General features: G+C 40.2%; 1 protein-coding gene across 10 annotated transcripts in view; it reads right to left on the bottom strand.

Annotated features, from left to right (window-relative positions):
* The window catches only part of cdk10 (cyclin dependent kinase 10), an 84,693-nt gene that overhangs the window by 36,758 nt on the left and 32,641 nt on the right, over positions 1–15,294 (bottom strand). For 9 of the 10 annotated variants that reach the window (XM_049723086.1, XM_049723084.1, XM_049723091.2 and 6 more), the window contains 2 exons: positions 7,591–7,658; positions 5,908–5,960 (listed from right to left, as the gene is read on the bottom strand). In XM_049723086.1, the coding sequence (XP_049579043.1) occupies positions 5,908–5,960; positions 7,591–7,658 (121 nt within the window). The remainder of the gene's footprint in view (positions 1–5,907; positions 5,961–7,590; positions 7,659–15,294) is intronic. The other variant, XM_049723088.2, reaches the window with a different exon arrangement.

Consider the following 15,294-nt stretch of genomic DNA (forward strand, 5'->3'; position numbering starts at 1 on the left):
CACTGATCCTGGCTGCACAAGAACAGGCCTTGAGCACCAGAGCAATAGAGGCCCAAATCTACCACACCAGACAAGACCCCAGGTGTAGATTGTGCAAAGAAGGTCCTGAGACAATCCAGCACATAACTGCAGGGTGTAAGATGCTGGCAGGTAAAGCATACATGGAGCGCCATAACCAAGTAGCTGGAATAGTGTACAGGAACATCTGTGCAGAGTATGGACTGGAAGTCCCAAGATCCAAGTGGGAAACACCTCCAAAGGTGGTAGAGAATGACCAAGCCAAGATCCTCTGGGACTTCCAGATCCAGACAGACAGAATGGTAATGGCGAACCAACCGGACATTGTGGTGGTGGACAAAGAGCAGAGGAAAGCCGTTGTGGTTGACATAGCCATCCCAAATGATGGTAACATTAGGAAAAAGGAACATGAGAAACTTGAGAAATATCAAGGGCTCAGAGAAGAGCTGGAGAAGACCTGGAGAGTTAAGACTTCAGTGGTACCTGTGGTCATTGGAGCACTAGGGGCAGTAACCCCCAAACTGGAGGAGTGGCTGAAACAGATCCCAGGAAAAACATCTGACATCTCAGTCCAGAAAAGTGCAGTACTAGGAACAGCAAAGATACTGCGTAGAACCCTCAAGCTCCCAGGCCTCTGGTAGAGGACCCGAGCTTGAAGGGAAAAAGAGACCACCCACGGGGGGTGAGGAAAAGTTTTTTTTTTTTTTTTTTTTACACATACATATATATATATATATATATATATATATATATATATATATATATATATATATATATATATATATATATATATATACACACATACATACACATATATATATACACATATACACATATATACATACATATATACATGCATGTACACATACATACATACACACATATATATACACATACATACATACATACATACTACACACATATATACATATACACACACATAGATAAATACAAAAGCAGTTTAAACACCTCACAGCATGTCACGGTATCCCATCAGTATTTTGCCTTTATACATTTTTTTAAACTGAGGTAAAGTACTACAATTCTTTAGTTCGTCACTGCTGGTGTTCCATAATTCCACACCTTTAGCTGTTATACAATGCAACTTTAAAGTTGTTCTCACCAAATCTCTTTTAAACATAAGTGTTCCTCTTAAATAATAGGTACTTTCCCTCCACTCAAACAACCTCTGGATACTGTTTGGTAATTGATTATTTTTTATCTTGTACATGAGTTGGATGGTTTTAAAATTGACTAGATCATTGTATTTCAGTGCATTCAGTTTTACAAAAAGAGGGTTAGATGGTTCTCTGCAATCAACATTATTTACAAGTCGTATTGCTTTTTTTTTGTAGAATGTAGATTGGATCTGTGTTTGTTTTGTATGTGTTGCCCCACACCTCCACACAGTACATAATGTATGGGAGTATGAAGGAGCAGTACAAGGAATATAATGATGTTTGGTTTATAAGATCTTTTACTTTATACAATACTGCCAGTGATTTTGAGATCTTTGATTTGATATACATTATATGTGGTTTCCAACTTAATTTTTTATCTATTAGGACTCCAAGAAATTTTACTTCATTCACTCTTTCTATTTCTTTATTATTTATTGTAAGAATTTTGTCTGTGTTTGTCGGACGGTTTCCAAATATAATATACCTTGTTTTACTTAAATTCAATGTAAGTTTATTTGTGTCAAACCAACTCTGTAATTTTTCCATTTCAATACCCACAGTATCCAGTAGTTGGTCCAGGTCATCCCCACTACAGAGCAGATTCGTGTCATCTGCAAAAAAATATGTATAGCTTCTGAGCCACTCCGCTTGTGTCAATAAAGATGTGTACATTGCTCTCACTTTTAATCTCTTGATTATATGGCATTGGTCTGGCTCAAAAAGCCCTTACATTTCATTCCGCTTTTATCTTTTCCAGTTCACGTTTTTGAGTTCCTTTCCCTGCATTTATTCTATAAGTTCAATCCTTTCCTTTTGTTTTTCTTCTTTTCTGCTTCCTTGGCTGCTAACTCTGATGCAGCCTCTGCTCCCTTAGATAGATTGAGCATGGTCAGATTGGAGTAGCCGTATCTTAACCTTGTCACTATCAGTCATCTATGCCTGAAAGTCTTCCATGTGCAACTTTGATAATATCTTTGGTGACGACCTAACATGCATACATGTACAGTGGGGCAAAAAAGTATTTAGTCAGCCACCAATTGTGCAAGTTCTCCCACTTAAAAGATGACAAATGCCTGTAATTCATAGGTACACTTCAACTAGGAGAGACAAAATAAATTACAAAAATCCATAAAATCACATTGTCTGATTTTGAAAGATTTTATTTGCAAATGATGGTAGAAAATAACCATCCCCACCAGCCCCAAAACATCACTGCTCTAGAGGAGATCTGCATGGAGGAATGGGCCAAAATACCAGCAACAATGTGTGAAAACCTTGTGAAGACTTAAAGAAAATGTTTGTCCTCTGTCATTGCCAACAAAGTTATTGACATAATATTTATCTTCCACCATAATTTGCAAATAAATTCCTTAAAAATCAGACAATGTGATTTTCCGGATTTTTTTTCCATTTTGTCTTTCATAGTTGAAGTGTACCTATGATGAAAATTACAGGCATCTTTCATCTTGTAAGTGGGAGAACTTCCACAATTGGTGGCTGACTACCGTATTTTTCGGACTAAAAGTCGCTCCGGAATATAGGTCGCATTAGCCATAAAATGCACAATAACGTGAAAAAAAAACATATATAAGTCGCTCCGGAGTATAAGTCGCATTTTGGGGGACATTTATTCGACAAAATCCAACACCAAGAACAGACATGAACGAGCAACAACAGGCTAAACGATAGGTATGCTAACGTGACATAAACACAAACGAAGAGCTGAGAACGGGTCTGACGTAACATTCAGAGTTATTCAAATACTCCTATTACATAAATAACACATTTATAAAACCATCTGTGTCACTCTTATTCATTAAATCCATCGATCAGCCTTTGTCAACAATGGGTGCGCGCCGCTGACGGCGCTTGCACTTCAAAATATTCCACAGGCCCATATATATAAATTATATATCAAATAACTATTATACAAGCAATAATATTATCAAACCATCTGTGTCACTCTAAATCATTAAATCCATCGATCAAATTCCTCATCCTTTGTCAACAACGCCGCGCGTGTGCCCTGACGTCAGCCTCGTCGTTATTCCACAGATCTAATATATAACTATATTGTAGCGTTAACAAAGTACAAGGAAAGACGTAGGTTTGTTAACCGGTCTTTATTTAACAAAACAAGAGTTCAACGAGCCAACAACTACTGAACTGTAACGATAAAAACATATACAAGTTGCTACACGAAATAAAATATATCAAATAAATATAACAAATAGTTCACCGCCACACGGCCCCAAGCACCGGCATGGACTTCCAGGCGTGTGGTGACGTGGACTTCCATCCCCGGAGGTGGCACTTCCAGCCACGGAGGTGGAAGAGAGCTCCATAGAATCGGACCGGGCGTGCGTAAAAGCCATGTCCGAGCCCCATCCAGCGTCCCCGGACAGCCACCCGGCCAAGCACTGGCCCCCGACTTTCATCCACGGAGGTGAAAGAGAGCTCCGTAGAGTAGGACCGGGCGTGCATAAAAGCCATGTCCGAGCCCCATCTACCATCCTTGGACAGCCACCCAGCCGGGCGCCGGCCCCCGACTTCAATCCACAGAGGTGAAAGAGAGCTTCGTAGAGTAGGACCGGGCGTGCGTAAAAGCCATAATAGTTTTTTCAAACCTTCTGTGTCACTCCAAATCATTAAATCCTTCAAACTCTTCGTACTCCGTGTCACTTACAAACAAAGCCGCTAATGATGCCGGTAGTACGTGGGGCCCTTCGTCATCTTCGTCATCCCGTGATCGAATCTTTGTCCTTTATGTAAACAACCGCCGCGCCGCTGACGTCACTTGAAATTCAAATTACAGTAATCCCTTGCTACATCGCGGTTCGTTTATCACGGTTTCACTTTTTTTTTTTTTCATTTTGAAAATTTGTGAAAAAATTCACATATAAGTCGCTCCTCAGTATAAGTTGCCCGCCTGCCCAAACTATGAAAAAAAATGTATAGTGCGAAAAATACGGTAAATACTTTTTTGCCCCACTGTATGTATGTCTGTGCCCATAGCTTACTGAGCAGCAAAAGTCTGCATATGTGTGCGCATACACTTGCAAACCAAATCTTCGTCGCTCAGTGAAATACTAGCTGTGATGCTTTATAGAAAACAAAAAATCTATTAAATAAGTTGACACACAAGGCTTTACTGTGGTGTTATTTCAATATCTACAATCTTCCCTATAAATTGGGTTGAACTCAATTTAAATTCAGTTAAAAGATAAAGGTTATAAGATGCTCCTTAATTATAAAATCACATTAACTCATTTTAAACTTGGTTTTATTCTGTTTTTCTCTGTAAGCTAATGTATCAAAATAAACTTTGTTGGTGCAAGCTAAGTCTTAACCATAGAGTTTCAATCAAAAAAACTTAGGTCCACTTAAATATATATGCATTAGGATACATTGCATGAATAATGAGATCTTTGTTATATGGAGAAGCATTTTAAACTTGGTTTTACTCTGTTTTGCTCTGTTTAAAGCTAATATATCAAAATAAGCAAGCTAAGTCTTAACCATAGCATTTCAATTAAGAAAAACATAGGTCCACTTAAATATATATGTATTAGGATACATTGCATGAATAATGTGATTTTTGTTACCGTATTTGCCGGTGTACAGGTCGACTCGGTGTATAAGTCGACCCCCTAAAATTCGACGGAAATTTACGATTTTATGATATATCCTTTGTATAAGTCGAGCTCAATTGTTGCATTATATTAAACTTCAAAATTCAATATACGTAATTTATTGACGAAATGTGTTCAAATTCCGGGAGGCCGTGCGCATGCGGCTGTTTATAAGCACCGCGGAGGAGATCGCGGAGCCTCATTCGACTTCCAGCGGCCGGCGAGCTCGCGCACGCCGCCCGGCACCAACGGGAGGCCGGAAATAGCTCCAAGCCGAGCGGATCGGCACTTTATAAGCACCGCGGAGGAGATCGCGGAGCCTCATTCGACTTCCAGCGGCCGGCGAGCTCGCGCACCCGCCCGGCACATCAGGGAGGCCGTGCGCACGCGCCAAGTGGCCGAAAATCGCCCCCGCCGAGCGGATCGGCTGTTTAAAAGCACCGTGGAGGAGATCGCTGAGCCTCATTCGACTTCCAGCGGGCCGCGCACTCGCGCACGCCGCCCGGCACATCCGAGAGGCCGTGCGCACGCGCCGAGTGGCCGAAAATAGCCCCCGCCGAGCGGATCGGCTGTTTATAAGCACCGCGGAGGAGATCGCTGAGCCTCATTCGACTTCCAGCGGACCGCGCACTCGCGCACGCCGCCCGGCACATCCGGGAGGCCGTGCGCACGCGCCGAGTGGCCGAAAATAGCCCCCGCCGAGCGGATCGGCTGTTTATAAGCACCGCGGAGGAGATCGCTGAGCCTCATTCGACTTCCAGCGGGCCGCGCACTCGCGCACGCCGCCCGGTTCAAATTTTCTAAGTGCAACGCACAATGAGATGCATGAGAAACGGCCTTGGTTACCATCACATTTGAAGCGATGAATACGAAGTTAAATTTTATGACTCGGTGTATAAGTCGAGGTCGATTTTTTTCGGTCGATTTTGAATCGAAAAAGGTCGACCAATACACCGGCAAATACGGTATATGGAGAAGCATTTCAAAATGCAAAAAATATAATTATTTTTAAATCAGGCAGGTTCTCTAAAGAAGTCACTGGTGTGATTGTGAGTGATGGAAGTATGTTTACTTACCTATTTTAACACAGCCTTTGTCTGTCATCAGCAGATTAGACACTTTAAGGTCCCTGATAATACAACAATATCATAATTTCAATGCCACAGACTTGTAACAACCCAAAATAGTTAATTGCAGTGGTACCTCTACTTACGAACTTAATTTGTTCCGTTATTGGGTTTGTAAGTGGAAGGTTTGTAAGTAGAAGCAATGTTTCTCATAGGAATCAATGTAAAAGCAAATAATGCATGCAGGACAATCCCAAAAGTCAGACTTTTGCCGTATTACTCTGTGTAAAACATACAGAAAACCAAAACAACGGTTTTATTTTTAGGTTTTCAAACCTTTATAACAAATGCCACATTATTATTGACCTCCTAACTTTGCTTGGGGGAGGGGGGAACCTGGTCTAATTTTCTACACTTGCTAAAACTACCCCCAAGAAGATATAGAAAAAGTCAGGTTAATAAATTATTGTATGCTTCCTCGATCTCCCTGCAATGTGGTCACATACCCGTCATTGCTTTTTGGTGCAATAAATGAGTTTTCCGACTGTGTAAGTTGTTAACGAACGCACCTTGAGCAGAACACTAGTGACAACTTAAAAAAAAAAAAAAAAAAAAAACCTCGGGTCTAAAGATGCAAATTGACAAACACAAGTGTGTTCTTCATATTTTTATTGAAAACAAGCTAGTACAGTCCCCGCCATTAAACATTACAAGATCCCTCTTGTCATTATCTTGTCGTCGTCACATTATTTTTCGGCAATGATCCCGGCTTTCCAGAAAGCTTGAGTTGTGCCTCGAAAGCATGTCTCTGTCGAATTAATTTTAGGGGATCTTAGTGCTGTTTGCTTTGCACAAACGATAGTCTTTATTTATCAATGGCAGTGGAGTTACGTACTCTACGTGTTATGCACAAACCTCTGATTGGTTTTCTACCCCGATCTGCGTAAAATGTAATGTCCTCCGATTGGTTCATCGGGTCTACATATTACGCCAGTATGTTGCGTCTCTGTGTGGCGGAAGCCACACAAAACAACATTACAGATTTTGAAATTTGGTCCAATCAAAAGGCGCACCTCATTAAAAGGCGCACCTTCGTTTTTTGAGAAAATTAAAGGCTTTTAGGTACACCTTTTGGTGCAGAAAATACGGTACTTGTCTTTTAGACTGCTAACACGCCAAGACGAACGGGGAATAGCCGAGCAAAGGAGACAAGGGTGATGTGGGGGTTGGGGCGCCGGTTCGGAAGTCGAAATGTTGTTCGTAAGTACTTGCAAAAAAATCCGGTTCATATCTCAAAAAGTTTGTAAGTATAGGCGTTGGTAAGTGGAGGTACCACTGTAGTTGTATTGTGAAAAAAAATTAAATAAATATTGTTGAAAAAAATTCTAACTTCATAAACAATTTGTAAACTGTAGGCTCAACAAAGAAACAATCATATAGAGAGACAACAGTGTTTTAAAGAACATATATGGCTGCTGTACAGGGCAAGCTCTTAGTTGACGTCACTTGGTCACAAGACATTTATTTTCACTGGATGTGAAGATTTGCTCTCAGTTCAACCAGGTTTCGTTCAAAAGGGATTATGTTTGTAAATGTACAAAGACAGAAACAACTAAGTCTCACTGACTTGAGTCCAAAATAAGATAAAATGGGCAAGCTAGAGTAAAAGTACAATAACTGACATTGATTGACCTGTGAATGATGAAATTGTGATGGAGATAGCACAACCCTCTCAACAATTGCAGTATGATACATTTCACCTGAAAAAAATGGAAGAAAAATAATTACAACTCTTCAAAATCAACACATATCTCTGCACTAATTGGACAATTTATTTAAAAATGACATTAACAGGGTTTCTGTAGGATTCACCAAATAAAATGAAACTTTTTAAGACCATTATGAACTAAATGCAAGACTTATGATTCACATCATTCAAAACAAAGTCTGCAGGCAGAGAATGTATTAAAAACAAATGCTGTATTCAAGTATTTTCTCCAGGGTGTCTAAACGTCTTGCAAAGAGTGCCAGATTTGGTGAAATGAAGATGTGTACGGCCACCAGTTGAGTACCTTTCCTGGTATTTCTTCAGGGCCTGCAGCTTCCCTGGGGTTAGGTTTATTGAGCAGCTTAGTCCAACTAGAATTTGCAATTTCTGGAGAAATTGCATGTGAAGGCATGGAAGCTGAATAAATACTGGAATGCTACAGAATGATGTCAAATGACAGTGAAGTTGAAAGGGGAATTAGACAACAAATTTAGAAGTTAGAGCAGATGTTGAATGCGCCATAGCGAATGAATGGGGAATAAATTGAATGTTTAGAGCAGGGGTCGGGAACCTATGGCTTGCGAGCCAGATATGGCTCTTTTGGCGACATTAAAAACGTTATGAAAAAGAATACATTAGTACACTCAAAAATCGTTAGTCTTAATTAGAATACATGCATTTAATTGTATTTAACCTATCGTTTTTTTTTTTTTTTAAATGGTATGGCTCTCACGAGAAATTATTTTTAAAAAATGGGTATTTATGGCTCGGTCCGCCAAAAAGGCTCCCAACCCCTCGTTTAGAGAAAGATGCGCCAAAAAATTGTGAAATGAACGAAACGAAAACTACAGGTTAATAACCCTTTAAATTGAATCGGAAAAAAAATTAAGAAGTTAGATCAGATGTCAAATGCACCATAGAGAATGAATGGGGAAAACATGAGCATTTTTAGAAAAAATGCACCAAAATAATTTGAAATCTAAAACGAAACAAAAACTACAGGTTAGTAAGTTGAAGCTGGTTGAATCGGATGAAGATTTTACAAGTTAGTAAAAAATAGTGCCAAACTATTGAAATTATGAACGAAAAGAAAACTACATGTTAGTAGCCACTTTGTAATCCTAAAGTTGAAACCGACTCAATTCAGGCCACCTCCGGTTTATTTGGGGCACTTCCGATTCAATTTAGGGCCTTTCCGGTTTATTTTCGGTCACTTCCGGTTTATTTGGGTGCTCGTCTGGTTCAATTGAGATCACTTCCGGTTTGGTTTGGGGCACTTCCGGTTCACTTCCTGTTCATTTTGGGGCACTTCCGGTTCACTTCCTGCTCATTTTGGGACACTTCCTGTTTGTTTTGGGGCACTTCCGGTCCACTTCGTGTTTATTCTGGGGCACTCTAAGATGGCCGCCACACTGTGGAATTGGGGGTGAAGGGGTGAATTAGGTAAGCATAATGGAAGTGGGGTGGGGGTGAATATGATAAACATAGGGTGAACTTTAAAGTTGGAAAGGGTTGAATCTGTCAAATAATGTAGGAATTAGAAGGGAAAAACGGAATTTTGTAAAATTTGGCGTGAATTTCAAAATTAAAAATTTTGAATTTTGGGTGAGTGGGAAGTTTTGGAATCGGTTGGCATTAGATGAGTAGTTAAAAGATGGAACGGGTTGAATCGGTTGAAAAAATTGAGAAATTAGAAGGGAAAAACAAAATTTAAATAGAAACTTTACTCATGAGAAGAGATGCCGTCCGTCACTGCTAATGAGTTGACTAATGTCCTGAATATGAAAAGGACACATTCAAGTACTTGGATGTGCTTCTGTACTGTATCTGAGTGTCAGTTGAGCAACTGATACGTATGCGAGCAGACCAATGAACAGGACCCGGAAATCTATCAAGCCGCTCAAATTAATCCAAAGCGTTTTCGTATGAATGCAGTGACCGCATATTACTAGGACATTTCCACAAATATACAGTTGACAAACGACAACCATCAATTTGATTTTATAGGCACACACATCGCCGGCTTGCTTGACTCAACTCCGACTGGCATGTATACAAATGCCTTTTTGTTGTACTATACCAGGGGTGTCAAACTCATTTTTTTTCGCGGGCCGCATTGTAGTCATAGCTTCTTTCGGAGGGCCATTATGACTGTCAACCCAAATAAATGTATGAGCATCTCATATTATATACAGTAAAAACTACAAAACAAACTGACAAATAACTCGTTTTCAAATCAGACGAGTAAAAACTGGTAAAATATTTAAAAAAAACATTAAAAGTGAAGACAATTTGCAATTCTATTAATGACACACGAATTCGATGCACAATATGTCTTCGCGGGCTACATAAAATGATGTGGCGGGCCGTATCTGGCCCCGGGGCCTTAAGTTTGTCACCTGTATACTATACTATCAATTTCAACAACTTTTGTAATAGCCTTTTGTTTTCTTTCGTTCAGACAAAAAATATAGGCCTTACCTTTTGTAATGTTCTGTTATTGATGCCCTCATTTATTTTTCTCTTTTTTTTCATTCTCTAATTTTGAAAAGTTGAAAAATTGAGTTTTAACGTCCTGGATTCAAGTTGATATCTGTTACATGCGAAAGTTGTAAATGTCTCCGCTGTTTTTCTTTCTTTTCTAGTCTATGCGCACTGGCTGAGATCCTTCATACGGAAGCCCTTTTTGGGAGGGAAATGTGCATGGACTATGCAAATTGGTGAACGGCATGCACACACTGTTATTTAGAATTAATTCTGATTCATCTACATACATACTGGTTAGCAAAATGACTGGTTTAATTGTATTTCCCGGAAAATAAATAAAAACGTGCCTAAATAGTAATTGCAAAGGACTTGAATAGCACTTTATCAAGACCTGTGGTTCTTAACCTTGTTGGAGGTATCGAACCCCACCACTTTCATGTGTGCATTCACCGAACCCCTCTAGTGAAAAGTAAAATGTTTTTTTTTTCAAATTCAAGACTGGTGCACAAAATGAGTCATGCATGAACATCACCTTGTTCAAAGAACAAAACCAACACAATGCGTTACAATTTACAACAAATTACATACCTGCAAATCAGTGTTACTTCTGCTGTTGCCTTAAGTTTCGCGTCATCACGAATTTACACTATAAATTAAGTGTGTTCTGACCTTCGCAGTGGAGGCTCTGCCAAACCCGAGACCCGTAGGGTTCAATCGACCCCAGGTTAAGAACCACTGATCTAAGACCATACGTTGCCTAAAACATCTTAAAAAGCCAAACATTCCATTATATTAAAACATATGTTGAGAACGTATTACCGACAATACAATTAGCAGACCAATTGATGCCATTATGTTCTAATTTGTTTTTTAGTTCCAAATGGCTTACCTTAAAGCAGGACGAGGTAACTTTTTAAAATATTTAAGTATAGAATAGAATAGAATAGAATATATAAGTCTTGAAACATCAACTTACAACTAATAAAATGGTACCGTTGTCTTGGCTTGGTGGGGTCTGTATCGCTTTTACTAGTACGAATTTTTTTTTTGAAGAGGGTGGTATGACCCTACCACACAAAAAAATACAAATGTGCTGACTGCTTTACGGCATACAGCAACCCCCCCCCCCCTCCCTTAGTTGCAAAGATGGGAGTCGACGCGAATGTCAATTGGCAATTACTGCTTGCATAAGTTCAACAATATTCAAAGAAACTGTTGCAAGATGTAAACGTAATAAAAATAATATTTGGGGAAGGGGGGACAAGGCTCAGATCAAACCCAAGACCCTGTGTGATAATGTGTGACCTTGCAGTCTTAACTGAGATCAACTCCTACATATCTGCAAAGAGTGTAGGGAAAGCCAGTGAAAGCAAGAGAAAAGTCAAAGCAAGATAACAGCATAGCTCAAGCTACCTAGCTAATCACATGTGCCAAAGAGGCCTATTCTAACAGAACCATGAGGAATTAGAATGTGGCAGAAGACACACATCTTTAATCTGTTACTGACTGCCAACAAGTGAGACAAGATACGAGCTTTACAAACCCCACACTTATTTGCAAACTTAATCAATTGAACTGTTAACTCCAAAAAAAACCCAAAATGCTTTACTTCAAAGTTTGAAATGGCGTACTTTGACCAGGAGTCCGCTCCACATTGTGGCCAAGGTTAGAATACAATCTAAATTGATCGCACTCCTGCTCCTCTCTCTCCTGCTCCTGTGTGAAAACCTATTCATGATCTGTTAGACCAACCATGAACTCTTTCCGTTTCATTGTCCTTTGCCTTTTCTCCTCCTTCTTCTCTTAAATTCTTGCAGATTACAGCCCTTTATTGCATATCGTCTCCCATAAGGGATGAAAATAATTTTGAGTTGATATTTTATGTATTTAAGAGCTGTTTGTTCACGTGTCATACGCTCAATAACAGGAATATCACTAAATCTGTGCTTCTCTGCTCGGTGACAGTCACCTTGTCTGCTTTCACCATCCGCCCACACACATCCAGATGCTATTCCAATGCGTGACTTCTGGATCACACGTCGAAGGGCCAGTGTTTAAATTTGAAACGTTTGATGACCTAGAGCAGTGGTTCTCAAATGGGGGTACGCGTACCCCTGCGGATACGTAGAGGTACTCCAGCGGGTGCGTGAGATTTTACAAAAATATATATACCGGTAGTTATAAAATAAATAAAAGAACAGTAAGCCTGGTTGTCTTGAGAATTTGTTATAAAAAGTTTGATGAAATACAAATGTATGTTTTATATTCAGTATTCAATTTTAGTCCTTAATAAACGGACTCTCCACAAACCAATAGCAGTCACCTGCGGTTGCCTTGATGACGCACTGTAACATGGAGATGTGGCTAAAGCGTAGCAGCGATGCTGCTGTTGAAAACACGGAGAAACAAATAAAAATGAAGGCAAAACCAGAGCCAACGAAGTACCGACAATACATGGAAGACTATTGTTTGATGGGATTTACGTCCACAAGTTGTAACCCACCTAAAGCACTGTGCTTTTTTTGCGGGGAGAAATTAGCCAACGCGAGCATGAAGCCGGCACATCTCCAGAGGCATCTCACCACAAAACACGGATGCCATGTTGGTAAGCCACCGGAGTTCTTCAGGGGGAAACTTTCTGACTTCAAGTCATCCCAAGACACAATGCAAAAAGCCTCCACTATATCAGCCAAAGCCCTGAAGGCTTCTTATGCAGTTTCTTTGCTCGTAGCTAAAGCCAAAAAAACGTTCACCATAGCTGCAGAGCTGCTGGTCCCCGCCGCTGTTGTATTGGCTGAAACTATGCTAGACAAAAAATCTGCGGATACATTAAAAATTGTGCCTTTGTCTAATGACACCGTTTGCCGCAGAATAGACAGAATGGGTGCAGACATTGTCGAACAAGTGGGAAAGCTTGGCGACTCTTTTTCACTCCAGCTGGATGAATCCACAGATGTCAGTGGAAATGCACAGGTTGTTGCTTTTGTGAGATACAATGAGACTGACGACATTTGTGAACACATACTTTTCCGCAAAAGTCTGGAGGGGAGAACAACCGGAGAGGACATTTTTAATGTCGTTAACGCATTTTTCTCTGAAAACGGTATCAGCTGGAAATCCTTCAGCAGCGTCTGTACAGATGCAGCTGCATCAATGACGGGCAGTGCGTAAGGGCTCATTGCACGGATTAAAAAGGAAAATCCCGGCATTAAGTGGACTCACTGGTGTGATTCACAGGGAAGCGTTCGCGTCCAAGAAAATGAGCCCCGTGTTGCATGATGTTTTGAACGACAGCATCAAAGTGATCAACTTCATCAAGTCAAGGCCACTTAATCCCTTCTGCGTAGCGTGTGGCACTGTTGCGCTATTTTCTGGAATGTCTGCTGCACGCTCACTTGCTCCTTTTTGCTCCTCTTATTTATTTGTTGTGTTATTTATTCATTATTTATTCAGCACGCTGTTGTTTACTTGTTTACTTGATTGTCTATTGTGGGCCATGTCTTGTCACCGTGGGATAGCGGGGAACGAAATTTCGGTTTCTTTGTGTGTCTTTGGCATGTGGAGAAATTGACAATAAAGCTGACTTTGACTTTGATAATCATTTAAGAAACCTTTTTCAGATTTGGTGAACTCAGACTTCTCTGCAGAATTCACATGCACGTTTTTTGGAGTGGTAAGTGCTGTTGCCATTGCCGTGATATAAAGTCAGTGGCTATGTTCATACTTTGTCTATTAAGAGGCAGACCATTTGAAAATTCTTCAAAGACAAAAATATAAACAAAAAAAATGGATGAACAAAATGTTGGGGAGGGGTGTTGTGTCTACATAGCATACCATAACTAGGTAGTTGCTTTCATCGGTACTGACGAAATGCCCACCTCTGTATACTGTATTTGCCGGACTATAAGCCACTACTTTTTGGACAAACTTTGAACCCTGCAGCTTGTAGTCCAGTGCGACGTATCTAAGGCTTTTTTTGTGATTTTTGTGATGTCTAATAATCTTACACGCTCATTAGCAAAAAAGGTTGCGTGGCACCTCTTTGCTGGGTGGAAGGATATGTGACCAGACACACGATCACTGGGGAGAAGAGTGGTGTGTTGATCGCATGTCCGTCCGCCAGGCAAAAAGTGCCATATAGTTAATACAAAGAAGAGACAGAACGAAATCAAGATGGACATTACTGAAGAAAGGAAGCTTTTATACACAAACCATTATGGGGGACAAAAGAAATGCATATGATGCCCCTTTTAAGTTAAATGCAGTTGATTTAGCTCTTAACAAAGGAACTAGAGCTGCTCATGCACTGTAGAGGTTTTCTCTGGTCACTAGAGGGCACTGGACTATTGTTGATGACATCTTGTTGCGTCACCCTCTTTTTTTTTTATTTCCCAGTCACGTCTACACTGGAGCTATACGTGTAGCTCGTATCACATTGCCAACTTTACCCCTGTAAGTGGTCCCATTTTATTTATTATTAGTTGTTAGATAAATTGTATATATATATGTTATCATGCGTTCCCTAATGAGTACATATTAATAAAGTTATTGCGCAGAATGCTTGCTGTTTCTTCTTGCAGACATCATCCAGTCCACAACAAGTCAAACGATGCTGTCTGGAGCTTCCGGACCTTCTAGACATCTGGGAATCCAAGAAAGTTGTTGATGTCTGCACATGTCATTTTGGCTATGCACTCTTTTCACATGACTACTTTGTTTCCCATAACATTTTATCCTTGCACACTTTTCGTTTCTCATGGGATCCTGTCTCCGACTTCTAGTTTCACATAGAATCTCGTTTCTTCTCTCATGAGACAAAGCCCACGCTTTCCCCCCCACCTATCAGGGGCTAGTCTCACATTGTAGGTAGGGCATTCCTGAATAAAAAGAGAGGAGTGTAAACAAGACCTTTAGTGTATTTTGGATTGCTGTAAGTCTGGATGCACTCCTCGCGAGAAAAGACTCAACATTCTGTCTCACTGGTTTTGTCTGCTGATCCTTTTGCTGAATCTGAACCTAACATTAGTTGTGTGTTGCTAGTGTTCCCTGCACATTAAGTTTATTATGGTCGTCACTGAGATTTATGTTTGTATGTTTGCAGAGCTCCTTCATCTCTGTCAATAATGGTTATGTTAATAAAA

Source organism: Syngnathus scovelli, chromosome 6, assembly GCF_024217435.2.
Source record: "Syngnathus scovelli strain Florida chromosome 6, RoL_Ssco_1.2, whole genome shotgun sequence".
Lineage (NCBI taxonomy): Eukaryota > Metazoa > Chordata > Actinopteri > Syngnathiformes > Syngnathidae > Syngnathus > Syngnathus scovelli.